Source organism: Nothoprocta perdicaria, unplaced genomic scaffold, assembly GCF_003342845.1.
Source record: "Nothoprocta perdicaria isolate Ctin4 unplaced genomic scaffold, notPer1 scaffold_99, whole genome shotgun sequence".
Lineage (NCBI taxonomy): Eukaryota > Metazoa > Chordata > Aves > Tinamiformes > Tinamidae > Nothoprocta > Nothoprocta perdicaria.
In genome coordinates, this window is record NW_020456298.1 from 1,004,698 (window position 1) to 1,031,009 (window position 26,312).

General features: G+C 45.1%; 1 protein-coding gene across 1 annotated transcript in view; it reads left to right on the plus strand.

Annotated features, from left to right (window-relative positions):
* The window catches only part of PGBD5 (piggyBac transposable element derived 5), a 59,915-nt gene extending 35,575 nt beyond the window's left edge, over positions 1-24,340 (plus strand). Inside the window, exons 4-7 of the mRNA XM_026053403.1 lie at positions 12,000-12,180; positions 16,020-16,217; positions 22,056-22,161; positions 23,532-24,340. Coding sequence (XP_025909188.1) covers positions 12,000-12,180; positions 16,020-16,217; positions 22,056-22,161; positions 23,532-23,727 — 681 coding nt within the window. The 3' untranslated portion in view covers positions 23,728-24,340. The remainder of the gene's footprint in view (positions 1-11,999; positions 12,181-16,019; positions 16,218-22,055; positions 22,162-23,531) is intronic.
* The last annotated feature ends 1,972 nt before the right edge of the window (positions 24,341-26,312 follow it).

Consider the following 26,312-nt stretch of genomic DNA (forward strand, 5'->3'; position numbering starts at 1 on the left):
CAGGCGCGTGACTCTCAAATACCAGACCTGGAGGCTGGTGGCAACAAGTTCCCAATGGCCTCTTTGCTGTGTGATTTCTCTGGGGATGCCTTTCTCTAACACTGCCCCTCTGTCTGCCAGCTCTAAGCTCATTAAAATGAAACAGTTACAGGATCTGTCCATTTGTACATCCCGAGTTTATCTAGACATCTAGGTGCTTTGACACTGGTCCTTTTTAATGAGCCATCTCCTTTTTCCAAGGAGGATAACACTGGATCTGTGATCACCAGCTATATCCGAAAGGCTAAGTCAATGTAATATCAGGCTAACCATTTTCCTCTGAGCAGCATGTTACTAGGGTTGTGTATTACACCTCCACACCTCTGCCAAAGAAAGAAAATTTGACATGGCTTGAGGATGACATATGAGCTTGAGCAGGAGAGGCATGTTTAAAAAAAATTGTATTTGGCATGTTGTAAAGCATTGGGGATAAATTTTCAAATTCTCAGAATTTGCAGTTGCTGATGTATTTTTTAAGATCTCTAGAAAATCTGAAGATTTATGTTGATACCTAGGAGTGAGGAGGGTGGATATTTTTTGATATTTCTTTTTCTTAAAAGCTTTTGTGAAAACTTGGTGTCAGAGCAATGATTCTGAAATGCAAGTATGACATATACACTGACTACTTAGACCAAATGCATTTCAGAACTGCAGGGCTTGTGGTACTGTGGTTGAACATTTGTGCACAGTAAAATCTGGTATGCGAATCACTACAGCTCTTTAGAAAGATATGTGAGAAAAGAGACTACCTGGAAACAGATCACATTTTCAGCAGTGCAATTTACCATAAGAAGAAAATTAAAATCACATCTTYCACATAGATTTTACAGCACTTGTTTTGTCCAACAGAATAGGTTCACCTTGTGCAGTGCCCTTGGAAGTTTCTGTTCTCAAGTTTTCTGTAAAGTCATTTGCTATACAGAGGCAGCATCCTTATCTTGAAGGTGAACTCGATCTGTCCCTCCTATAGCTTATTACTGAAGCATAATGGTTACAGAAAGAATAAAGTTTGTGGCTCTTCCTTGCCATGCCCACCCTCAGCCAGTCACCACCAGACTAATAAATCTTCAGGTGTGCCAGAGGATTCAGATTCTGAACTATAAATATGTTGCATTTCTCTTCCTGTCCATTGAGAGTAAATTAGCAAAATGTCAACTGAAACAGAATTGATGCTCAGCACCCCTCTAAGCCTCTTGCTCCCTTAGTGAAATAGATACTCACTCATCTGAATGACATCCAGAATCTCCTTAACAGCCTTCTATCTTTATTCCATGGCTTGGCYCTAATTATCATTGTGCTAAAATGGTTGGGTGATAGGGACCTTAGAGAAGGGTTAAAATGAATATTCAGGACCATGAACATTCATGCTAACATGGAAAAGCCTAGTCATGGGAGGAGTGTTTTYCACTGTGGTACATTTGAAATTCCACCCACATTTAGCACAGAAGTGCTACTACCTTCCCTGGACTCTAACAAAGGAACTTGATGAATCCAGAGCACTTCTTTGGTGATCATTATATTATTTACTGCATTAAAAAGGGACTTTTTTTTTCTATGTTTAACATACAGAGAGAACTRATCTAAACAGGAAAATCATTTGGCATTTTTCCTTTTATGTGCAAGCCCACCTTCCCCTCCATCTCTTGTGAAACTGCCATCATCAGGAAGGTCTTGTTGCTAATGGACAGACTCCCTGGTTTTGCCACCTGTGAGCTTTCAAAGAAAACCCCACCACTTCCCCCTGGAAACATTTGGAAATTCTGCAACACTGGATGAATCTTCTCATTGCTTCTGCATGTTGATATCAAGGGTCATTTTATTCAGGATAAAATGTGGAATTAAACACTTTATAATTCAGGCTAATTCTGTTTCAAATGTTTGAAAAAAAAAATCTATTTATAAACAGGGAAAGCAGTCCAGGCAAGGGAGAGAGCAACATACTGCCTCATGAAGAGGGAAGGAACCTCCAGAGGTTCTTGATGTTCCTGRCCCGAAGCGAGGTCCTCTAAACCTTTGTGATTTGTGTGATGTTAAAAATATCTATTTGTGGACACCTTAGTTTTCCCAGGGGTCTCTTTTTTCCCTTTGATGAAAAGATCTGGTTGGTTGGTTGGTTTTCTCAACACAAAAGCCACATTTAGATGAACGCCATGTAAACCTCCTAGTCGGCAGCTCACTGGACACTTCATAATTTTAAGTGGTTGAGTTCCCCAGATTCTTCTCTTTGCTTGTTCTCATAAACAAAACTGTGAATCACTGTTTTTTTTTTCTGGTGTAAATACACCAAAATGCACTTCTCTCTAASGGCTTATCACTTGCTTTTTATAAGCAAATGGCACTTGGTTAGAATTTCTGCTCAGTAAATCATTTATGGAACAGAAGTGGCATAAAAACCAAATATTGCTTGTGGGTACAAGAAAGTGCATAGATTTATATATGAATAGTATAAATAATATATATTAGACTACTCTTCTATATGAACAGTATAAATAATATATATAYATTATTCTCCTAGCTTAGGCTCCTGTAGTGCAAATGACTCCACCACTGACAATTAAGTCTCTGTTTTGGGGTGGAGACCCAATTGCAGATTGTCCCTCTGCCTCAGACTTTCCAAAGCAAGGCCTCATTTTGCAGTGAATAACTTTGGTGTTGAGTACCTTTCACGGTCAGCTAACCAAGTGGGAACATGCAGGAAGGGCAGATCACTCAGGCAATGTAAATGTGCCTCTACAGCAGCTAAGAACATGAGCAAAATTTTTAGAGGTTTAGAAGGAAAATAAATGTCCTGCTGAAAGAGGACTGACTTTGGCAAAATAGGCCGCAAAGCTGCCCTGTTAGCGGTGCCATTTTCACTGTCTTTGACTCTGGAAACATGTGTGGGAAGAACTGCTGCTGCAGGGGAGGGCTTGGGGTCACCTCATTTCTTGTTCTCTGTTCCTGTGAGATCAGTGAGTTCAGCTCGCAGTATGTTGGGTTGCCCTTCCTGTTGCAGCTTCCCCTTCCATGATGGGAGCCCACCCCAATGAGGCTGGCAGCCTTCATTTGTGGAAGAGCAGAAGGTGATTTTGTTGGCCTTGTTGGAAGCCTTGGCCTAGCTCCGGGAGCGATCCTTCCTTGTCCACGTTAAGTGCTGGGGAAATTGCAGTCACTGCTGGCTCTCCTGCTTGACCATCCTTTTTGCATTCTTMGTTACCATTTTCAGTCAGGCAGAACAATTTACGTTGGTATTGTATGTAGAGAAAACATTAACATAAAATGCCAAACACTAAGATCAGCAACTTGCTGTCTGAAAGCTCCCTCTTTCTTCAAAACACATTGCTTGGTTACAGGATCTCTAGTGAATTCCTACCCTGTCACACATCATCTGTGTGGCATGGGCACCTCACCTTAGGAACTTGGTTTCTACCTGTGCAGATGCCGTGGTTGTTGTGTCTCCCCACCTGTGGTCATGCAGGCAGCCCCGGTGCTGCCCGCCAAGGCCGTGTTCATCCCAGCAGCAGCAGCCCGTGGGATTCCCKTGGCACTGCAGGGTCAGGATGCTCCAGCGGTTGGAAATCAGCTTAGTRCAAAGGCAGGGCAAGGCAGGTAGGAGGGTGAGGGAGCTCTCTTATAAACATCAGCTATTTTTTTCACAATATTAACTCCTCAGTACAGAAGTATTTGAGCTGGTAAGGCRTGAGGGGGAACCTGACTTGCAAAGCACTGTACAGTTACGCTCCCAGAGCAGCTCTGTACGGGCAGACCCATTAGGTCTGTTTCCCTTGASAGCACTGCTGCTCTCAGAGGCAGGAGCACTTAGGGTGGTTGTTCAGCAGAGCTCCTACAGGTCTGAGCACAAGCTCAGGCAGGGGGCAGACCATCCGGTGYGCTTCCCTACCTGTGGATTGCTGCTAATATGTGATTCTAATCAGTATTTGATGTCTTTACTTCTGTTTAATAATCGCTTGGAAAGCTTCCTTTTTCTTTCTTGGAGTATTTGAGGAATAAGTCATGCTCTTTAAACCAAAACTGTATTTGTCAATTTTATTTCCCTCTTTTTCTCTCAAAAAGTCTAGAACGCGTGCTTTTAAAAGATGTATATAAAAGTGATTTGTAAGTCTCTTTTTCATTCTAGATATAGCACTAAAACTTATCAAAAAATGCTAAAAATCCCCAACTATTAAGGGTTAGCTATTTCATTCTGGTAGGGCACATCATGCTTTTTCTTTTGTTCTTATGTGTCACTCACAAGAATGAACATGGCCATGAAAAAAATCTTAATAAATCTTAGCAAGCAATACTTAGCCCCTGCATAGCATCTCCTGGACACAAGTATTTTCTGGTTATATTACAGATGGAGAAGGAGCATAAAAAAATGGTGGCCTACTCAGAATCCCCCACAAAGGCAGGATTAGGTATTTCCATAGTGCCTAGTTCTGGAGCACGGCTCTTCTGTGCAGACAGAAACCAAAGATGGTCCTGACCCAGAGAGTCATCAATCAACAGAATGAAAGGCCATAGATCGCAGAGAGCAGTGCAGAGAGAGTCAGGCAATATTAATTGCCATGATAGGCAGTAATGGAGTTAGCTCATCAACCTAATTATTCACTTAAAATCCTTGACGTCATGGCAGAGGAGGAGAAGAGATGACTTTGTAGATGGGTGTATCATTTCCTATTCCTTGGGATGAAATCTGGTCTCTGGGGCTATTCTGGGCCATCCTTCTGACCACCCCCTCTTCCCCCTCCATGACTTGGTTTTGACAGACTTGGTTTTGTTCATTGGCAGAACGTTCCAGCAAGAAAATATTTAATTTAATTTTTACTAATGTTTCTGCCAAACATCTCTCGTGGATTTATGGTGTCCCCTTTGCTGRGACCGAATTTGAGTGCCCACCTTTCGCTGCTTACCCTGGTGAAGGAATGAGTCAAAACAGATTAAGAAAAATATCTGTGTCCCTGCAACTCACATCTTCCCACACTACTGACCTATGAACAGCTCGTATTATAGCAGTGTCTGATGAAAGCCACCCAGATCAGGGAGGCCCCCAAATGAGAGTGTAAAAAAATGACTGTGTCTGAGGAGCTGCAGTCTCAGTACAAACCAGAGGTCACACCACGGATCGGTGGCAGAGCTGGGAACAAACTTCAGCACCCGGCTCGAACTGCAGGCCTCAGCTGCTGCTTTCTCTCGTCCTTCTTCAGCAGAATGTATTGATTTCTTGCAGTGTCTGTCAGTTGTAGCAGGTAAGAAGACAATATAAACATCATGCTTTTATAATAAGTGCTGTAGTTCATTCTGGGTTACTTGCAGGATCAGTACAGCTATCTCAAATAACTTACTAAACGTGGTGATTTTACACTTATTTCCAGAGTCACCAATAATCAGAATTCAGATAATCTGAGAAGATGCCCTGAAGAATTTATAATTTCACAGCATATCCCATAAGTGCCTTGAGTCGCATGTTCGGCTATCATTGATTTTACCCGTTCCCTTTGGAAAGAGGAAAGGGAGGGSGAAATGAGCCTGGAGTGAAGTTGGGTTTCAAGGACAGAGTCGCAGGAGCGCTCACCAGCTGTATGTCRTTTCATGAAGCTGCTCAGATGTGCTGTTGTTTAAGTCCCTGTTGGAGATCAGCCAGAACTGATGCGTTTCTTCAAGCAGCGCCCAGATAATTTCGCTGGGGTGAAACAGCTCCTTTGGAGTGCACGGGTGCCGTGCAGGACGAGCAGGGCCTCAACGTCAGGCCTGGGCTGGGAGAGGGGCCCAGGAAGTCTGGTGGCCGTCGTTGCTGGCAGAGTCCTGCCTGCTTTATGGCTGTGATTCCCACCCACTGGCGGCTTAATGAGCATAGATCTCTGCTGTCTGAGGGGCTCAAACCTTCATCGAAAGTCAGGAATTCTCCTGCTTGCCAGTGTTAAAGCTTCTCCAGATGTGTGGGGGGCCYGTCGAATTCATTCCTCCAGAATTTAAAATCCTAATGTGTTTCAAAACATGGGAAAAGTAAACATCAATTGTAACCCAAATGCACAGATCTCTACGAGTGTTTGCAGGCAGTCCCAGTGTCTATTTTTAAGTGGGAGCGAGGATTGTTGCTTAGTTCCAGTCTGTGCTGCTTGGGCTTTTACTGCTGCTGTTCACAGTTACATGGCCAGTGGGATATTCTCTTCCTTTCTGTGGCTGTTCTCACTCTGTACAACTCCGCCTGAAGGGGATGAAGGCAATTGAGCCTCCTTCCTTCCTTCCTTCCTTCCTTAGTAGTATTGCCATAGGAACTACACCCACAGATCAAATTGCTCTGTGCTAGGTGCTGTATAAATACAGAACAAAAAGATAATCCCAAGCCTAGCAAGTTTATCATGTAAATGCAAGGTGGAGGCGTAGCCTCCCTCCACGAGTCACTGTTGTGTGGGCATCTTCCAGCATGCCCAGAGACTCTGCAAACACTGTGTATACAACATGATTTATTGGCTAATGCACACGGCAGACAGCTAGGACTGAAACACTGCTAACCACTTGTATACTGGCTGCTTCCAGGGAGCCTGAGCAGGCCACATCGTCATGTTGCTCCTTGGAAATGAGCTGGGTGCTTGATGTTACTGAATTGSTGATTTTTCTTAAGGTTTTATACCTCCTTATGCAAATATTTTTCTTCTTGAGTTGCTATCATCTTCCCAACAGTTACACCACTTCTAGCCATAGTGTAACGGCTAATCGCTGTCTGGCTGGTGCTTTTCTTACCTTGCAACTCTSAGTGACATATTTTTCCACAGCTGAGTCGTAATTTGCTCAGTAAAACTGAGCCCAGCTTGTGCAATTGGGTAGTGGAGCCAGAGCGAGGCCATGGATCACAGGCCTGAAYGAGGCAGACAGAGCAAGGGAGCCTCGTGCAGCAGGGTTAAGAGAGTGGTGGTGCCAGGACGCAGCAGGGTTGTAAGAAGGGTACTGAAGAGCAAAAGGAAAGCCTTTGCTAGAGGCTAGTGGCTGTTTCCAGACAAGCAGAAGGGTTGTATGGCAATAAATAAAAGTGTCTGTGTTTGGCAGCAATAGCTGGGTGACCGACATCTGAGAACAAGCATAGGGAGGAATTGGCATACTGAAAAGCTAAAGGGAATGCGGAATTGGGAGGACTAAAGCAGCCGTGGAGGCTGGTTTCCATTTCCCAAGCCTGGTTCCAGTGCTCTAAAGAAGCTGGGGGAGCTGGTGGAAGGCTGGTGTGGCCGAGCAAACAGGCAGGGGGGCTCCGAGGCAGCGCACAGGCTGGTGTCACCATGCACAGAAGGGAGGCCAAGGGCAAGAAGAAGGGTTGCAGTAACTGAGATGAGAGCCAGGCAGTTCTAGGGATGCGAATGAACAGGAAAAGCTGCATCTTAGAGGAGTTATGTGTAATGAGGCTGCCTGACTTAGATGTGATGGAGAAAAGTCTGCATTTGATGCTCCCCAGGTTGTAGGTTTGCCATAAACAAATGTAGTGTCTTCACTGATAAATAAATCATGTAGAGAAAGAGTGGCAGTAGAAGAAAAGCAGCTTTATTTTTAGCTTAAGGTGTCAACTAATGTATCTAGCAGTTTCTTTCTTCTGATCTAGCAGTATCTTTTTAGCAACTTTGAAGAATACATGCAGAAGAAATAGAAGTTTGCCATTCCTCAGTGCAGAGATGTTAGCTAGATCTGTGTGTTGCTGTGGATTGAAATCATTTGGAGTAGGAGGCAAAGTGAGGATAGAAGGGGACCAAAGAAAGCGCTTTGTATGGAACCCCAAGGTCTGCTTGTGAACAGGATGGGCAAGATATCCTTCTTTTATTTGKTTTTTTTTAGTAGACTTTGGAGAAGTAGATGGAGAAAAAGGAGAGGATAGAATGAGTGGAAAGATCCASTCTCAAGAAGACAACAGTCAGTGGTGCCACAGCGGCTAAGGAAGAGCTAGAGTGAGGAACGGCCTGAAAAGCGGGCATTAAAAAAGGGTGGGATGTTGACTACAGAAGGCTTGGGGTGGGACTGGAGGGGAGGGTCTCCCAACACGAATGAGAGTAGGGACAGTAAAATAAGGCAGTTCAGGTAAGAGGTGAAAATCGAGTGAGGTAAGATCTAGAGTGCTGCAGAATGACCAATTGAGAATTTGGCTGTGAAATCTATTGAAAAAAAATAGTTGCTGTATTTTCAATAGCTGTTCACGATCCAAAAAGTATCACTGTACCATTCTTTGTACCCTTGCTTTCATTGCTGCGTAATCTAAAAACTTGGCTTCTGCTTTGTGGCTTCTGCTCTGTGTTAGATATTTTGCACAATGTAGCCTTCAAAATCTGCCTCCTGTTTATAACAAACCCCTCCTTTTTTTTTTTTCCTTCAAATGGCATCTATTTTGCTTGAGAATCGTACCCTGGGGTGCTTCAATTATGTATGAATGCAGAGTATTTGGGATGTGCTATTTACCAGTGCTTTCTTTTTTGCCATCTGAGCTTTGAACATGAACAGAATCACCAAAATTTTAGTTCCTAGGGCACTCTTAAACGTGCAGTCAAGATACAGCTTTTGTTCCTAACTGCTTGGTTTTTACCCCAATTCACAGAAAGACCTTATGAACCTTCCACATGAATTCTCCATTGGTAGTATATGCTAGCAGAGAGCAAGGAAACCCTCCTGGCTTCTCGCAGGAATGTCTGCCCTGAGACCTGAAKCAGCAGTGGGCTCTGCTGCCCTTCCCTGGCAGCTCTCTGCAGCGGTCTGTCCCTGTGGGCAAACAAGTTTGTCTGGAGTTTCTGACCGACAGATTACACTGCCTCTCATCTGTCAGCGTGTGGAACCTCCTGTTTAAATTGGAGTGTCTCTTCTCATTGCGGCTATGTAGGTAAACTGGCCTTTCCAGAATGGTTTGCACTCTTTGTTTTTCTTCAGTTTTCTAAGAGATCAGCACAGTCTGTACAAATAGCCTGTTGCTCTGCCATCAGATATSTACTTCCACTTTCGTGATGGAAGGTGGCAGAAGCAGTTGCAGTGGAAGGGAAGGCAAAGGTGAGCTAGAGACTGTGAAGGTCCTTCCTTATTGTCGGGTTTTGGGAGGAAGGAACTGATAGGATGCTGCGTGGAAAGCAAAGGCAGAAGATAGGACAGTTTTAGGGATGAGTTAATAGGAGTGGGAGGAGAGCTTGTATTGTGTATAAAGGATCAAAACACATTGGATAAGAAGTAGGGCTGCACCAGATAGAAGGATGACAGAACTGAATGAGTATGCATGTTGGGAAGACAAGAGGATTGATGAGTAGAAAAAGCTCCCTCCCTATTCCAGCCCTGCAGGGTAAAGGCTTCAACCTGTATTTGCCTCGTAAGACAAATGATGTCACAACTTCAGGAAATCCCATTTGGTGCTTTAGATCGAATGGATCGATAGCCACTCGGAGCCACATGACTGTCACATCAGTAAATGTGACCTCTGTGGATATTTGAGAGATGTGGCTTTGACTGTCACYCTCCGAAGCAGCGCGTGTTGTTGCCAACGTCTCCATCTGTCATCCTGCAGCAGTCCCAGGGCTGGTGCTTCCGAGCAAGTGGAGCAAGTGGAAAAGGTGCAAAGCTCTAACGCTGACGCAAGGCAAATCAGCAGCTCTGGTGAACAAATTAACCACCATTGCTGAGTGAGCAGCTTTTGGCTAAACCTGTGAAGTCTGTTCATGACAGTTCTGTGTTTTGCCTGCAGACTGATAGCTGCTCAATATCACCTTCAATGAATTACAGAATGGGGGGGATACTGTGGGCTGCACTAAGCAGGATCTTAAAGAGGTGAGGGAGAACTGAAATAAATCAGATGAGAGGAGGGGGAGAGGGAAAACACGGGCCGCGTGGGATCCTCGCCCCTTGCCGGGGTGTTGGAAGCGATGCCTTTGCCAGCTCTCTGTGMACAGCTGCTGTTTTGCAGAGGCCTTCATGCCTTCCAATACTGGTGCCATCGCCTGYTTTTCCTAGAGAAAGCTTTGAATGGTGCTCCTCCAAAACAGGAAATAATTGTTCCAGGAACAGGGATTATGCTTGTATATGCAAGGAAATGCCCCAGGAGCAGCTGTTAATACAGAGGGAGGCAGGAATGAGGGCAGGTTTGATAGCAGATGTGGAAGTTTTCCTTAAGGGCATTGGGAAAGTGAGCAAGAGAATCACAAGAGAATCACAAGGTGGCTGTTACAGGGACCCTTATACAAGAGGGGAGGCAAAGGGAGAGTGCCAGAAGTTCCAGGTGCCCAGGGAACTCTGTAGCAAAGTCTGTGGCATATGGATAATCCTGATGTGAAAATACTGATCCATCAGTGGACAGTTGTGCTCTTTGAAGTAGCTGCTTGTGGACCCAAAACAGCACATGCTGAGGAACCAATTGGCCCACGAATGGCACTGGCAGATTGTCTCATACCTCAAGCAACACCCCAAAGGAGCACCTAAGAAGAGAGACTCTTGGGTGGCTAAGATGAGCTGCAACAGGAGAGGTTTGCTGGACACTTTCCTAGAGCTGAAGATCACTGCTTTGTTSTCAGCTCAGCTGTGAAGCCATGGTCCGAACGAATCTGTCTGCATCCTTTGTGTCTTCACTGCTGTGTAAATGTTAGGGASCTGATGTAGGGTCTCTGTGCTGGCACATGTGTAACCTAATCTTAGTTCTGATACTAAAAATAATGCAGTATCTTTGCTGTTAGCTCTGGACCAGTCTCCCTTTTGTATGCATTCCACTGTTAAGCTCTGCTCTTGAGCGTCCATTTAAAACCTAAATGATTTATTGTAATTAGCTACTCCTCATAAGCTTAGCATTGGTGGAAGTGAAATTTTGGCAGCTTTCAAAATTGAGTGGGGCATTGTCAGGGTCTACCAGCATTCCTGCCTTTGTCCTCATCTGGATATTATACAAAAGAGAATGTTTTTGAAACGTATATTTATCCTTTCTTCTAAAACATGGCTTTCTTTTTCTGGAGTATCCAATCCTTGCACCAACTTTGTTCTTTGGCACACTAAYTACTTCAAAACACAAATCTTGTCTCAGGTCTCAGAGGTTTCATACATAACATACTCCTCAGGGGTCTGTTCCATGACGGATGGACTGCTAGGGAAAGCTCCCTCTGCATGGCAAGGCATAAAACTCCTCTTCTAGAGGACTCCCTTGGAGGAGTGAAAAGCAGCKTTGCCTCAGGTAGCTTTACTAGCAGTGCTGTGTTCAGGTAAGTACAGTCACTATTAAGGGGCAGATGTTCCTGTTCTCTGGCCCAAACAGGCATGTCCGCCTATGGATGATGACGACAGCTCTCTTTAATGGGAAAGGTGATGCAGGTTGCCCTGTGGCAGGGTACCTGCTAAAGCTGCCGTGGCCTGCCACGAGGCAGGCATTTAGCTCTGAAAAGCAGTATATTGCACTGTACCCTGCTTCCTGCTTCAGTCTGCTTTGGTGGGTTGTCTCCAAATCAGGAGCTAAGAAAAGGAGCTAAGAATTAGTGCTATGCTTGGAGAGCCTGATTAGGATGTTCTGGCTGGTTAAGTGTGTGTACTGCTGTCTCCTCATTTTACATCACAGCCTAATGGCCACTGCCAACAGAAATAAATCTGAACATTACTGCAGTAAAGCTAATGGGCCATTTCCTTCTGGTCCTTCTTGTAGAGACCTCTTTTGGAACTGAAGTTTCCACGTAGTCCTTTGGCTGGCAGCCGTAAACACTATGCAGATTCAGTGTAGCCCATAATCTCAGTTATGACTTGGGATTTTTACTGCCMAGCAAAGTCTTCCAAGTGCACAGCAACTTCAAGAAGCTCTTAAGCTGAGGCGAAGGGGCCCCTCTTTATCTGTACCTCTGCCAGCTAACCTATAGTAGTAGTTTTGAAGCAAGAGTCCCTTCAAAGGGGCTTCRAATATCAGAAGTTTTAAAAAGGCACCCATTGCCTTAATGAGTTTGTCTGCAGTTGAGCAGGGCCAACTTACAACCTTCTGCTTTTCTTCCTGTTTCTCATTTCAGATTTACGTCCATCTCAAGGAAGGGAGCGGTGCTGACGGGCTGGATGCTTTGAAGAACAAACCGCAGCTCCACAGTATGGTGGCCAAAAGCCTCTGCCAGAACGCGTCTGGAAAGAACTACATCATCTTCACTGGCCCCAGCATTACGAGCCTCAACCTCTTTGAGGAGTTTGAGAAGCAAGGTGGGTGTCTGGTGACTCACTGGGGCTTAATGCTGAAAGACCTGGGAGCCTCCTGCTGTGGAATTCAAACAGCTCCTGACAGGCTTCTCAAGGAACAGGTCTCTTTCCAGAAAAAAAATCTATGCAGAGGTCTTTTTAAGTTGAGTTTGTGTTCTGTGAATCTTTCAAATTCAGAAGGGAGGTGTAAACCTATTTTAACAGGTGTATTAAAGGCTCTTCCTTTTGTTCTTAGATTTAGAAATGTGAGGCCTATTCTTATGCATGACCTCGGGGGGCTTCTCAAAAGATCTTGTGCCTGTCATTTTTGGGGCCAGTTGTGAAAGACTAAGGATGGAATGAATCCTTAAAGAAGTGCCTTAGAAGTCGTTSGTTTAATATCTTTTAAAGCTGTGCAGTCTCATTGAMAGTTGCATATCATTGAAAAAACCCTAGCATGGTTTGCTTTTTWTTWATTTATTTWTTWWTTTTTGCTGTGACAAGCATGTGACGACTGTAGGGCAATTGTTAAGTTTGCAAAGCATAAACTCTACACCAGCAGCAGCACTCTTGCAAGCAGAATGACCATTAATACCAGTGTGGCTCCATCAGCCAGCCCCTTGCCAGTGCTCAGAGTGAGTCCGGAAGAGTCTCTCTATCCAGAAGTCGCAGGGYGCGGAGGAATGCTGCCCGACTCTAACAAAAGCAGCCGTGGTTTACCAAATGGTACAACCAGGACCTTGGGTGGGAAAGAACTCAAGCATATTTACACTTCACTGGTGTTTTTCTTCTGACTGGAAACTGTTCTTTAGCAAATGACTGGTTTCAGGACTGAGTATAGCTATTACATTTAGAACTGCCAACACTGTGATGCAAAAGGTCTGATCGCAAAACAGAGGATAACCCACATATTCCTGGTACTTAAGGTGTTCCATATTTAAAAATAAAGATTGTTAGACAAAAAAAAATATTCTTCAAATTCTTCTTAGTCACAACTTTCGTGCTCATCTGTGGAAGAAGAAAGACAATAATACATGACTCAGGTGGTCTGTAAACACAGTGAAAAGGGTGCAGGGCTACTGAACCAGACGAATGCTTGTTGCTTACAGGTTTGTAACAAACCTGTTTCTTGTTGAGGGGACCCCAACCAAAAAGGAGGTTTATTACCAASTCATCAAAATTATTACCAAAAGGAGGTTATTCAGAGAATGAAGCCTGGCTCTTTGCAGTGGTCCTTGGTGGAAGCGTGAGAAACAACAGGAGTAGCTGGATGCAAGAGAGAATCAGAGTGAAAGGAAGAGTCTTCACCAAGGACAGTCAAGGTGTCAAGGAACAGATTGCCCAGAAAAGTCATTCAGTCTCTGTCCTTGAAAGTTTTCAAGACCCAACAGGATAAAGTCCAGAGCAACCTGACCAGCCCTCACAGATGAGCTGCTTTGAGCAGCGGGTTGGGCTGGACGCTTCCTGTCCCTTCCAGACTGAGAAGTATTTTATAATCTTATGATCCTGTGAACATTTTTGTGAGACATGATTATCATTTCTTTTCCCTAGCCCACACCCGTATTACTGCAAAAATGTAGTGTTCTCTCTCTTTTTGGAAATCCTCCCATTGAAAATCTCCCGTGTAGCACCTTCACTGTATTACAGTAAAGAGTATGTGTCTAGAAATATAAAAGGATATCAGTGAGCATAACTCTCAGGTCTTTGAAAATACCTAGAGCTGAGAAAACTTCAGAAAATAAGACCGGGCACTTTGATCTTTTTAAAAGTCAAAAACCTGAATAAATCTCCTTTTTTTTTTCCGAGGACATATAAAGCATTTCTTTTTCTGGTCTCTGAATAAAACTGGAAACCAGCATTGAAATGCCCCAAATTATCTGTTCTGCAAGCAGAGACTGTCATTGTTATTAGCTGGAACACTCATTCGTAGCGCTCTTTTTCCCCTTCTAAGTAAGAGTGTTGTCTTTTATAGAGGACGCCACCTCCCAAAGCCCTTTGCCTCATGTTTCCCTTGAAAATAAGACCTCTTTCAAAGACCATATTTTCTGCATCTGCAGGAGCAGCAGACTCAGTCCTGCAGGAGAGCTGGGGTGAGGACACACTGCACATCATCGGGCAGAAATCACAAGCCTGGGTGACCATATCATGGCCACCCCCTACTCACACAACCTTCTCAGTATCTTGCAAAAAGATGGAAAAGAAAAAAAGAGAAAGAAAAAAAGAAAAAAAGGAAAACATCTCTTGCYCATGGTGGCCCTCCCAGTTGCCCTAACTTCTACTCAAACCACTGATGCGCTCAGGATTTGGATATATGGCTGCAGAATTTGTGCTTTTGCCTGAATTACCTGGAGTCTCACTGCCTTTGTAAATGGTCCTAATAAAAAGCTGTGGTGAAATAAACTTCAGCACAAGCTTTCCAGGTTGTAGAGACCCCAGAAATGAACTCAAGTGGCTAGGCCACACTTTGTCATSTTGCTTTCATTACTGCCCAGCCTAGCTTAGAAGACCAGATGAGGACACTGGCTCTACTCACTTCAGCAAATGTGGCAAGCACCTGTTGTGAGCCAGCTTTCATTATATGCAAACACTGAATTGAGCCAGATGGGCTTAATTTTTATTGCTYTTATTACTATAGTAACTGGATTTTTTAAAAAAAAACTCTGTAAGAGTCTCACCCATGATGAAGGATGTTAATAGATTTTCAGAACTGTTGGGCCTTTTGAGGATAAATAGCAGGGAGGTTACAGAGTGCTCCCGAGGGAGGACATGGTTCCCTGTGTTCTGTAGGAGGAGTGAAACATCCGCTGCAGTCTTTCTGTGGACTTACTGCCTGGGATAAAGGAAAGGCTAGAACAAATTGCAAAGGGGTCTTGGAGAAGTCTCTTGCTGTTCTGAAGTTCCAGTGCAGTAATGTAGTTGTTAGCTTCGTTTTATACCATCGTATGTAAGTGGTAACCCCAAGAATGCAGGTAAAGGCTTTGGGGAAGTCTTTAAGTGTAATCTGACTTAGTGTTTATTCTTTAAAGATGATAGTTCATCTCGTGTGCACTATTCATTATGATGAAAAATATGGTCAAGTACCAACAGATTGGCTTTAAACTACCACAGATCTCAGCTGCCTTATGAATGTCACGCACAGATGTCATCTGCTTCCATGCCCATATATTCTCTCCATTAGGGTAGGTTAATGTAAAACCAAGGAAGAACAGGAAATGTCAGTCTAAGTTTTCCTTGAGATTGGTAATTTCCTCAGGAAGATTTGCTCTCTCTGGACTAACAGGAGTAGGCCGTTATTATCTTATGGCCTAATGACAAGGTCAAGCACTGGCAATTAATAACGTAGCTCCAATAATTTGTTTCCACCTTGCTGCATTGAGTTGTGTTTTGTCGTATCTTTCATGTATGAAAAAGCAAAGAGCTCTGAGCAGCGCACCATGTGTGACCTGGTCTCCTGTATGTGGAGCCTCTGGTGTATCTGCAGAAGGTCTTTGCATCATTGTGCCTTCCACAAGGACACTGATTTAGTTTATTCTGTTTCCCCAAAATCCATTTTTCTTGAACTTGTAAGAACTTTGTGTGTTCATCTTCTCCATCCTTCTGGCACATGGATTTTTTTAATCTGCCAGTTCTTCCAGTATTCAATTGCGTAAGCATCATTTTTTTAAGAAGTCAGATATTGCAGGCCACAAATCTTCTTAGGTATTGCAGGAAAAGCCAAGTTGGCCAGGAGATGCATTGAACTAGAACCATTTAAGAAGATAGTTCTTTCTGTAGCCCTGTCAGCCAGTCTTGCTCTGCTTCCCTTGCTATCTAGACCCGCAGAATGACTTGCTGATGGGGGRTGTTTCTTTCTTCCCCTACAGAGATTTACTGCTGCGGGTTGCTGAGCGCCAGGAAAAGTGACTGCACAGGCCTACCTCCAACCATGCTGAACAACCCTGAAACGCCCCAGGCCAGAGGGCAGTACAGAATAAAAATGAAGGGAAACATGTCCTTGATCTGCTGGTACAATAAAGGGCACTTTCGTTTTCTGACTAATGCCTATTCCCCGGTTCAACAAGGTAAGCAATATTCCCACTGCTCATCTGGAAAGTGCACAGGCTTTAAGTGACAAGGCAAGATGAGTCACTGAGTTTGATAATAAGCCTGAGCAAAGAGATTGATCATAATATCCTGGATAAATGGTAGCAGTGGTGATCACTTCCTTTTTGTGTCGTCCTACAGCTATTATTTTTTCCCACACAGGAGTTTAGCTTGCTGCTAATGCAGCCCGTTTGCTTAGAGTGGTAGAGGCTGTGTCCCTTCAAGTATCAAGATTATGTCTTTGCTGATGGTCAGAGAAGGGAAGAAGAGTGTTACTGTATAATGCTGGACTAGGCACATTTGCAAAGCATCTTGTAGGATTCCTGCTACAGAAATATTAATAAATGTCATAATGTACTTAGAAATCTGAGCAGATCCTACAATTAATTTATCCAGTAAAAACCTCGTCACAAGCAAATGTCTTTTTGCCAAAAGTAAATATGATTAAGACTTCCTGTTGTAGGTTAAATTGATTTTAGCAATTGATGAAAAGGAACCAAAACAGATAAGTCAGATAACGAGTGTTGGAGAGAGCTTCATGATGACTCAAATATTTTCCTTTTCAAAAGGATATAAATGTTTTTAGGAAGGTATAGAAACCTCTGTAAGATCCAGTATGACTAATTAACTCTTTGAAACTTATCTTGCAGTGAAAATATCTTCATTACTATTCAGAAAGATCCATGAAAGCATGTATTGTTGAAAATGCCTAGAAAAACTATTCAAGACTAACCTAAACCTTTATAAGTAAAGCTACCAATTCAAGTGCATCTTATTTGCTCATGTCCCGAGTCCCAGATGACTCCCACATATGCATATAGGCTAAAGGAGCAAAGCTGGGGGCTTGGATTGAACTTGGTAACATGGAGGGACTGGTATTTGAGCATCTGCTTTGAAAATGTTGAAAGGAAGGAAAAAATGATACTTCAGTGACCCTGCTGAAGCCAGGACCTGGAGCAGTGTCACTGTGTGATTGGAGTCCCAGACTCGGTTCTGGGGAGCATTCCAGTTCTGCTGTGCTARTAGGACCTCCTGCTAAGAGGGAATTAAACTGGAGACGCTAATGATGAGGATTTGTGTTGTTTCCCATGTGCGTTTCACACAAGTTTAGGCTATTGAGGGCAATGAATGGAACAGAGGTCCTGCTAAGTGTCATGCTATCATAAAGCTGTTGCCTTTGGATGTAATTCATTAACACTTCTTAAAAGGCAGTTAGAAAAATAGATCTTGTGTAAACATCAATGTTAACCACCMCTTTAAAATATTGGCCAAAAGTAGATTTGGAAGTGAATGTGGCTGGCAGTCTCCTTTACAAGTAGTACAGGGGGATATGAGGTTTTGTGCTTTGGAATGACCTTGGCCCTGTCATAGAATCAACAGGRTTGTATGTTGTGTAGGAGAGGTAATTTAAAGCCCATTGATCACGATCTGTGTGTGTGGTGGGAAAGGCTTGCCCAATACTTTGCCCCCCAAATACTGCCTGGGACAGTTGACATAGTTTGCAGTGAATCAATCRGAGCAGAAAACTGACACTGGCTTTTTAGAGAGCTGCACTGGAGGGAAATGAAGATCTGAGAACAGATGGAGGCTCAGTRGGAAGATAGGAGACCAGATTGCCTGCCTCTAATTTGGCATCTCTGAAGTCAGTGCAGCAATGCCAGTTTAAGCCAACTTGAAGCTTGACCATCAAAGTCTCCTCCAAGTGATGCAGAGAAGGAGGAGAAGCAGGAATCTGTRCTCTCTGAGGCAAGTTTGTAGCACAAACAGGCTAAGTGTGTGAAACGGGAGAGGAAGTAGGGACGGAATGGAATAAAACCCACGCGAGGCACTTGGACAAGGACAGGTGTCAATGGGGTTGTTAGACAGCAAATTGTGTGTTGACTCTGAGTGATAATGGGAGTGGAGGAGGCCTTGAAGAAAAGATCTACACAAAATTAAGAGGTGACCAAGACAAGACTTAGGGTGAGAATGGAGGTGGCTCTAATAAATACTGGGTAAGTTATTGCAATTTAAAGGAAAATGGAGAAGGAAAATCTTGCATGTATCTTGAGTGCACTCAAGCTAGAGACACCAGGAGGGCAGTGCACTTGTCAGGGAAGATCTATGAATGCTATTCTTACATGCAGCATGTTAATTATTATGGATGTTTTGAACCAGTGTGTCATAATACCTCATCTACTATGCTAAGGAATAAGCCTTATTTATTTAGTCTAGGAAAAATAAGTAAATTGCTTACCCTACTATTAAATATATTTCTTTTTTGTAGTTTTTAATTTCTTTTTAGCAGTAACTTGAGTTGAATTGTCCTTTGTGCCTCTACTACAGAGGTAGTAAGAAGCCATAAGAGATGTGGACCTCCAGTTATAGTTAAAAAAATGGCCTTTATTCTAAAGCAGGTGATAGCTGGTCGCTTCGGGACATCATAAATGCATCTTGCCTCTTGCCCTCTGGAGAGGGCAGACATCCTACCTGGGGAAACTTGGGAAATCCTGGGTTTTCTGACTTRCAGTAGGGAGCCCAGATATCTCAGAGCCTCTGGTGCTGGGAAACAGGGTCCTGATCGCCAAGCTGCAAGGGAGCTGGGCTGCTTTCTTCCAAACCTGTTAGACTTTGGCAAAAACTTGTTGTAAAAGGGATCTTTTTGAGAAGCAGCCAGGCTTTCACAGATGCTCTTCACCAACCAGATCTACCTAAAAGCTAAAGGGGCAATGACTAAGGATAGGAAAGTAAGCTCGGGCCAGATAAGCAGGGGGTATGGACTAAAGAGCTGGAAATGGCAGGTTGGCATCCCACGGGCAAGTTGTGGTGGTGGAAGGTAGAGGTAGGYTTGACGCTTGTTAGGAGTACAGACTACATAGATAAGGTGAGGCCAGAGAGGAGCATGGCGAGTAACTGGAGAGGAGATAACGGTGCAAACGGGAACGCGACCCAGGAGCCAGCTACACGAGCAGCCTCCTGCATGGCCCGGGTGTCAGGCTGCAGCTCCCAAGGGAGCTCTGGTTTGCTCTCCCTGCTGTCCGTGCTTCTCCTTCCCCAGCACCCCCTTAGAGACCCTGCGACTGGAACAAGAAATAGAGTCAATGTTGTGGAGGCGTCGCAGCTGTCTGACACAGTTGTGGAAGTCCCTGTGTGGTTCTCAGCAGGAAAAGCTACAGCAAAGATTGTCTCTCTGGCTGACTAGTTTCCTGAAAAGCTGACATGGGCCTGGAGATGGGAAGTCTTAGGAAAGAGGAATAGTGTTTAAAAAAGAAAAAAAATCGGAGGAGCATAAAAATGCACACAGAGCTGCTTAGGATTTTGACCTTAACTTTCCCTGTGTCCTTTGTGAGAATCCATTCAGGGTGTCACGTCCAGGTAGGGTGAGAGTGGGGATGGGCTAGTGGGGCTCTGATGGGAAGGCTCTGAGTATTAGTCGTCCTGTAGTTCTAGCTGTCTGCAGTTCTGACACAGACCTCTAGCAAACAGAAGTCCTGCAAAATACACATACAACATCTGGAATGTGCAGGGCCCCCCTGCCCCCTTTGGTGTAATGTAATATTATATTACAGAATCTCAGAGTCTGCGAAGGTAGATGCAAATGCTGATTTTATTGAGCCCTCATTTTAAAAAGCCAGTATTTTGACTCCAGAAATCATGGATCAGTGTAAAATAAGTATGGAAACAAGCAAGTATGTGCTTTTGTCTGCCCGCTTACCTCATTTGCAGACGTGGGCTCTAAGCTTTGCTTGACAAGCACGCGGGCTGGAAACGCAGCAACAGCCTCCCACAGCCTGAGCCAAGCACCGGCATGGGGGCAACGCCAGCCCCGGGGTGGCCAGGGAAGGGAAGGGAAGGGAAGGGAAGGGAAGGGAAGGGAAGGGAAGGGAAGGGAANGGGAAGGGAAGGGAAGGGAAGGGAAGGGAAGGGAAGGGAAGGGAAGGGAAGGGGCGGTGCCGGTTGGCCCACGCTGGGGGTGCCGCGGGCTGCGGATCCAGCCCAGCAACACGCAAGGAAAGCTATCCGTGTTCTCCGAACAAGAGAGTGTTATGTGAGGTGTAGCAGAAAAGGAGAAGGGTAGATGGTGCCATGTAGCTGCCTTCCACTGCATTTTTAAGAACTGTGATCGGAAAACAGAAGAAATTTAATGTCGCTGAAGGAGGAGGGCGGGGAGAAGACAGACCAAGAGACTCGTTATAAAGCTCTGGCACCAGGATCAGAGTCCCCCTTTCCTGACCTGCCCAGGTCGGGAAAACCACCACAGGAGGTGGTTTTTGTAGCACCAGGGTATCATGCTGATGCCAGTCAATCCTCTTCCTCCTGCTGCTGACTAGGTGTTTTTTAAAAGATGTCAATAAAGGGATCAAAAGATAAAAAAGAGGAAGTCCACAATAAGTAAGCATGTGAAAGTTTTAGAAGTCTGAAAGATTTATTCATTCAATTTTGTTTTCAACTGTGTTTTCTCCTCCCCTTGGGCCACATTTACACCTCGTTTGAGGGGAGCACAGGTGAAGGGAGAGAGCTGGAAAATTTAGAGGCGAGATCTTTTTGGACTCATGAGAAACCTCTGACTTTAAAGAACCCAAATAAATTGCTGCATGGCTCAGATGAATGGGACATTTAGTATGTGTCATATATCTCACTTCAAAACAGAGCCTGCCAGCACGGGGGGCTTGACAGAGATAGTGGATGAAATGAGACTTCTAGCTGAAGGGATGAAATGGTGAAGTCTGTACCAAAACATGAGGCGCATTTTAGGGATGATTGTAAAAGCGTTGGCAGGAGCAAAGCGATGGGCAAGTCTGAAGGCATGAGAAGTCAGAAAGCCCAGGATTGTGTTTGTCCTGCAACAACATGGAAGAGGGATCCAGTGAAACTTGTGCTTCTTTAAACCTCAAGAGAAGAACTGTCCTGCAGAAGGTGGAGGGGAACAGGGATCCCCACTGGGCACTACAGACCACAAGAGGCAGAGCTGACTAGCAAACCCTGCAGGGAAATGTAGTCAAGTTAGGGAACGGATTGCTATTAAAGTGCCACAGGTTTGCTCTATCCATCCTTCCCTCCTGCACGCAGCTTCCCCCTTGATGGGGAGAGCATGAAGGAGAGGAAGGATAAACCAAAGAAGACCAAGGGGGCAGGGTGCTGTTAACAGCCACACTGGGGGGATCGGAGGGGAAGATGAGAGAAGGCAAACATGTTTGTCTGAGTGTTGACATAATTGCTGTCCTGGGAGAGCAATTGGCTCATATTTACTGCACGGAGAACTGTTGGAGAAGGCTGGAGCAAAAAAAGCACCATACGTGGGAAATGAACCCGTTCTAGATGAACCTGATCTAAGCACTGCATCGTTTTCAATGCTGAGACTGTTTGGTCTGAAGCCGCAGGTGACTTTTTGTCCTTCTGCAGTAGGCAGGACTATCACTCACCTGGAATGAGCTGAAATCCAGCCGTCTGACCAGTAGACAAGCTGTACTGGTGCAGAATTCATTCTGTAAAGAAATAAAAAGACTCATATATTCACTGTCAGAAGTGGAGGTGGGGAAAGAGTCCAAAAGGATGGACCTTTAAGTGGCCCTTTTCCATTCAGCACCAGTGGCACAGTCGCTTTAGCTGAGTACTGCACACCTGGGAACCAGCCCACCAGGGTAAGTGGGCAGCTGGCACTGCCCCAGAAAAGCAGCAAGTTACAACCAGCACAGCTGGTCCAAGAAGCAGAAACCCTGCTGATAAGCACAGGCTGCTGCTATTGCACACTTGAACCCAAACTATTCTTCAGGGTGTATTTTAATTACTAAACGTATCATGTGGATTTTAAACTGTTATGCTTTTAATTGATGCAGGAGTTATAATTAAGAGAAAAAGCGGAGAAATTCCATGTCCCTTGGCAGTTGAAGCGTTTGCTGCTCACCTTAGCTATATCTGCAAATACGATGACAAATACAGCAAGTAAGTGCCTGAATGCATGTGTGTGTCTCTTATTTCTTCCCTGCCACGTGTTTGAGGTTCTCTGTGTTGACCTGCAGCAGAGGGCCCAGTCCTGTCTTCACTGAATTCATCTCTAACAAAACTCCTGTTTAAATCAAAGCTCAGAAGCCGGCTCTGCAGAAGGAGGAGAGTTTGCTAGCCTTACTGCAGAGAATCTGTGTAGGAGTGAAGACATGAATGAGTAGTTCTCATTAAGCACATTGCATGTTTCTACCCTCTGCCTTTCACCTTCTGAGTAATCTCTTAAGCTGTGCTAGTGTTATTTTGGATCTCCATGCCACCAGTAAAAAAAAAGAAAAACACCCATACCCATGTTATTCATTAGACCTATATTCTAAGCATTTTTTAAATTACTTGTAAGAAGAATTGGAAAGAATCAGCAGGTCAGTGTTATTGTCCACATGAAATTTGAGACTAAATCAAGATTTCAGCCAGGGTTTAGTTTTTTCAGGCTGCCTCAATAGTAAGTGAGAACAAGTAAGGATAGACATGAGGAAGGCATGACTGGGAATAGCAGTGAAGTGCAGAAGATTCAAGAACTAGAAACTGAGAAGAGATGGACAAAGCAGCAGGGATTCTCTCTAAGTCAGCTCTGAGCAAGGCAGCAAGAATTCAGTAGGGGAAGAAATGGAGGAAGCAGTTGCTGGAGACCAGTGTTGGGGATCTGATCTGAAGAAATACAAAGAGAAAGATGACATAGTAGAATTAAGCTAAAAAAACTGAAAGTAGAAAAGTGGGAGATCATCTGACTGAGGAGAAGATTCTAGCAGTCCTAGAATTAGTCAGAGCCTATATATAAAATTGTCAGTCCTTCTTAGATCTTGTGCCGTATGGAGAGATGCTTCACGTACCAGCACTGCACGCTCTAGCTCTACCTTCACATCCTCCCACTCACTGTTGACAATAGCAGGAATCATTTTTGGCCTGCAAAAGAGAGAAATGCAAGTCTTCTCTAATTGTAACCTACTGGATTTTTTTTTTTTTTTACTTACAATCTGAAAAAATGTAGACCCACAGCTCCCATCATTTGGGTGTTTGTTTGTCATTCTCGTTTACATGCTGTGATACAGAGATAGCACTGTTGGTGAGGTTTTGATTGTAAGAACAAGGGAGCGTTCTCAGAAGTTTGCAAAAATGGAGACAGACAAGCACAAGCAGCTGTCACGGACGCTGTACAGAGCTCCTGCAGACGGTGCTTGCATAGGTCAGAAAGTCTCGGGCCCGCTTCCTCTTTGGGACTGAGCAATCTGTGTGGGTTATTTCTTGCCTCTCGTCTAGAAGCCTTTGACCAAACGCTTTCACCCTCATCTCTTCTCCCTTTGTCTTTGCAGATACTTCATCTCGCACAAACCCAACAAGACCTGGCAGCAAGTGTTCTGGTTCGCCATCAGCATCGCCATAAACAACGCCTACATCCTGTACAAGATGTCGGAGGCCTACCCCGTGTCGAGGTACAGCCGCGCGCAGTTCGGGGAGAGGCTCGTGCGGGAGCTCCTGGGCCTGGAAGACACCTCGCCCTCCCACTGACGCCTCGCTCGCCGCCGCACAGGCACAGCTGGAGGGGGAGCGGAGGGGAACACCACACCGGGAGCGGCAAAGCGGGACCTGGTGCCACCACCACTGCCGTCCTTATCCAGGAATGCCAAGTGACGACGCGAGGGAGGTGGAGACTGTCCTGGTAGCGGCTGGGTGTAGACGTGTCCTACGGAAAGTGCCGCAGGAAAAGCTGGCAGGAGATTGCCTGTGTGAATGCCCTGTGGGTATCTGTACATCAGAAAAAGGACTTAAATCAGTCGTTTCTCAGTACTATTTGTTGAACAGGGTCATCTTGTAAAGTTCCTCCTGGGCTCAGAGCGTGGCCTAAGCCGACATAGCTCAAAAGTCCCAGGTGGGCTTTACAAGAAAATTCTTTATGTTAGTTTGCAGGCCTCAGCTTAACTCTGGGATGAGCAATGCAAGCCTGTACCTTGGGCTGTGGTTGAGAGCACCCACCACCTTGCAAGGAGTCATTGCTGTCCTCACAATGTGCTAAGAGAATCCGTTCAGATTTACAAACACTGACAAGCAAGCGTCTTGACAAACAAAACCCTTAAGGGCAGGTAGCCAAGAACCAATAATTGGTAAAGACTTCCTTTTTTTTTTTTTTTTTTTTTTATTAATGTAAGGCAATTAGATCCCAGTTAGAACAGAAAAAAATAGGAGAAAATGAATACTTTGGTGAATTCAAAATGTGAAAACGTATTTTTTTTAATGGGATGTAACTTATTTTATACATGAGCAAATAGTGATTAAAGTAATACTGCCTTGCATCTTAACTTCCACAGTTAGCATACATGTGAGAAATCAGAATATACCAATTATATTTTTTCTTGATTTCAACTGTATCTTAAATGTTGCTTAAAATATACTGTAATGGACTGTTAAGCTTTTTATGACCGACTTTCTTTTTCTTTTGTAAATGTCAAGACTTTTTTGGTTCATTTTAGAACTTCATTCGGCTCACAGTTGGCGGGAAGAAAACAACTCACCGCCAGCGGTGGGTTTTGCGTTAGCGCTGCGGGGTTTTCTTTAGGAATTCTCCTCATTGGCATTCGAGACTTGTCACGGTAGCTGTAATTTTGCAGATTAGATGTTTACCAAAATGGCATAGGCGTTTTGTTTTACCAAATGAAAGAGGTCCAGGTGCAATCAGCTGTTGGAGCTCACTGAAACACAGCAAACGGGACCGTTTGCATGCCCTGAGTAACACTGCAGAGGGCGGGCGCTGTCAGGAGCTGGTGCCCGTGGTGGAAACTCCACGGCTGGGAGATCCTGGTGGAATCTGGAGAGAGGGACGTACGAGGGGAACGGGCAGGAACTGACTCGGAGCTGAAGCGGCGCCTTCCCTCCKCACTTCATTGATTTGCGGCCCTCAATCAACAGAAAACCCCTCTTTATTTAAAGGTTAGCAGTGACGGAAACAAACTGAATTGCATTAACTTACAGGGCACAGACTATATAGCTACTTTTTGTTGACAGCTTGGACCCACTCTGCTGAAAACAGCCCTCGCTCTGCATGAGGGATGCAGGGTCAGGCTTTGACAGGGTRGATCTGTCTGTCTGGGCTTAAAGGACTTGATTTATTTTAGTTCTGCAAGCTTGGCATTTACCGCAAATGTTTTGCAGAAGAAGGACTCGGGCTGCTTCAGGAGGAATGCGGTGATTGATCATTTCGTTGTCAGTGTGAGCCTCACCCGACTCTGTGTATCTTTCTGGCAGAAGGCAGTGAGAGGAAACGGCGGTGGCCCTGCGAGCCGCCCGGCTATCTGGGCCTGGGCTGGCCAGTGGCCACGGCCCTGCACAACCGGCCCCGGGCCCTGGCAGCCCAGCGAGGAGCTCGGGACTCCTTGTCCCTGCAGGACCCGAGATGCTCCCTGCCCAGGCCGAGTGTGTAGGGCAGCAGGTTCTTAGCACTCCTCTGTTTATTCAAAGGCAAGGAGGGGCTAGAGTGAAGCGTGGAAAAAAAAATATTTAAAAAGGTCAGCTCTATCCACCCAGCACTTCCCTTTCTTTCCACTTGGAAGTGCCACGTGGAGGAGGCTGAAGGCAGGTGGGTGAGAGCGCTTATCTCTCGCGCTTTGCTCCGGGCACTGCCAGGCCCCATTGTAACAGGGTGGTAGCTACAGYAGTCCTGTAAGTTAAGAGGGGAGTCAAAACCAGGGCAGTGAAGAAAGGTCTGTCTGTGACATGGGTATTCCCAGAGCTGGAATGAACAGTAGCTGCAAGGACTGCGTGCAACCTTACTGCATTCCCCTGCAATGTTGGCTCCTTTGCAGAGGTGCACGTGCCCCAGCGGGGCTGGGCAGAGCTGCAGCCCTGCCCAGGAACCAGGGATGCAGCCCTGCTCCCTGCCCAGGAACCAGGAGTGCAGCCCTGCTCCCTGCCCAGGAACCAGGGATGCAGCCCTGCTCTCTGCCCAGGAACCAGGAGTGCAGCCCTGCAGCGCTGCCCAGGAACCAGGGGTGCAGCCCTGCTCTCTGCCCAGGAACCAGGAGTGCAGCCCTGCAGCGCTGCCCAGGAGCCAGGGGTGCAGCCCTGCTCTCTGCCCAGGAACCAGGGATGCAGCCCTGCTC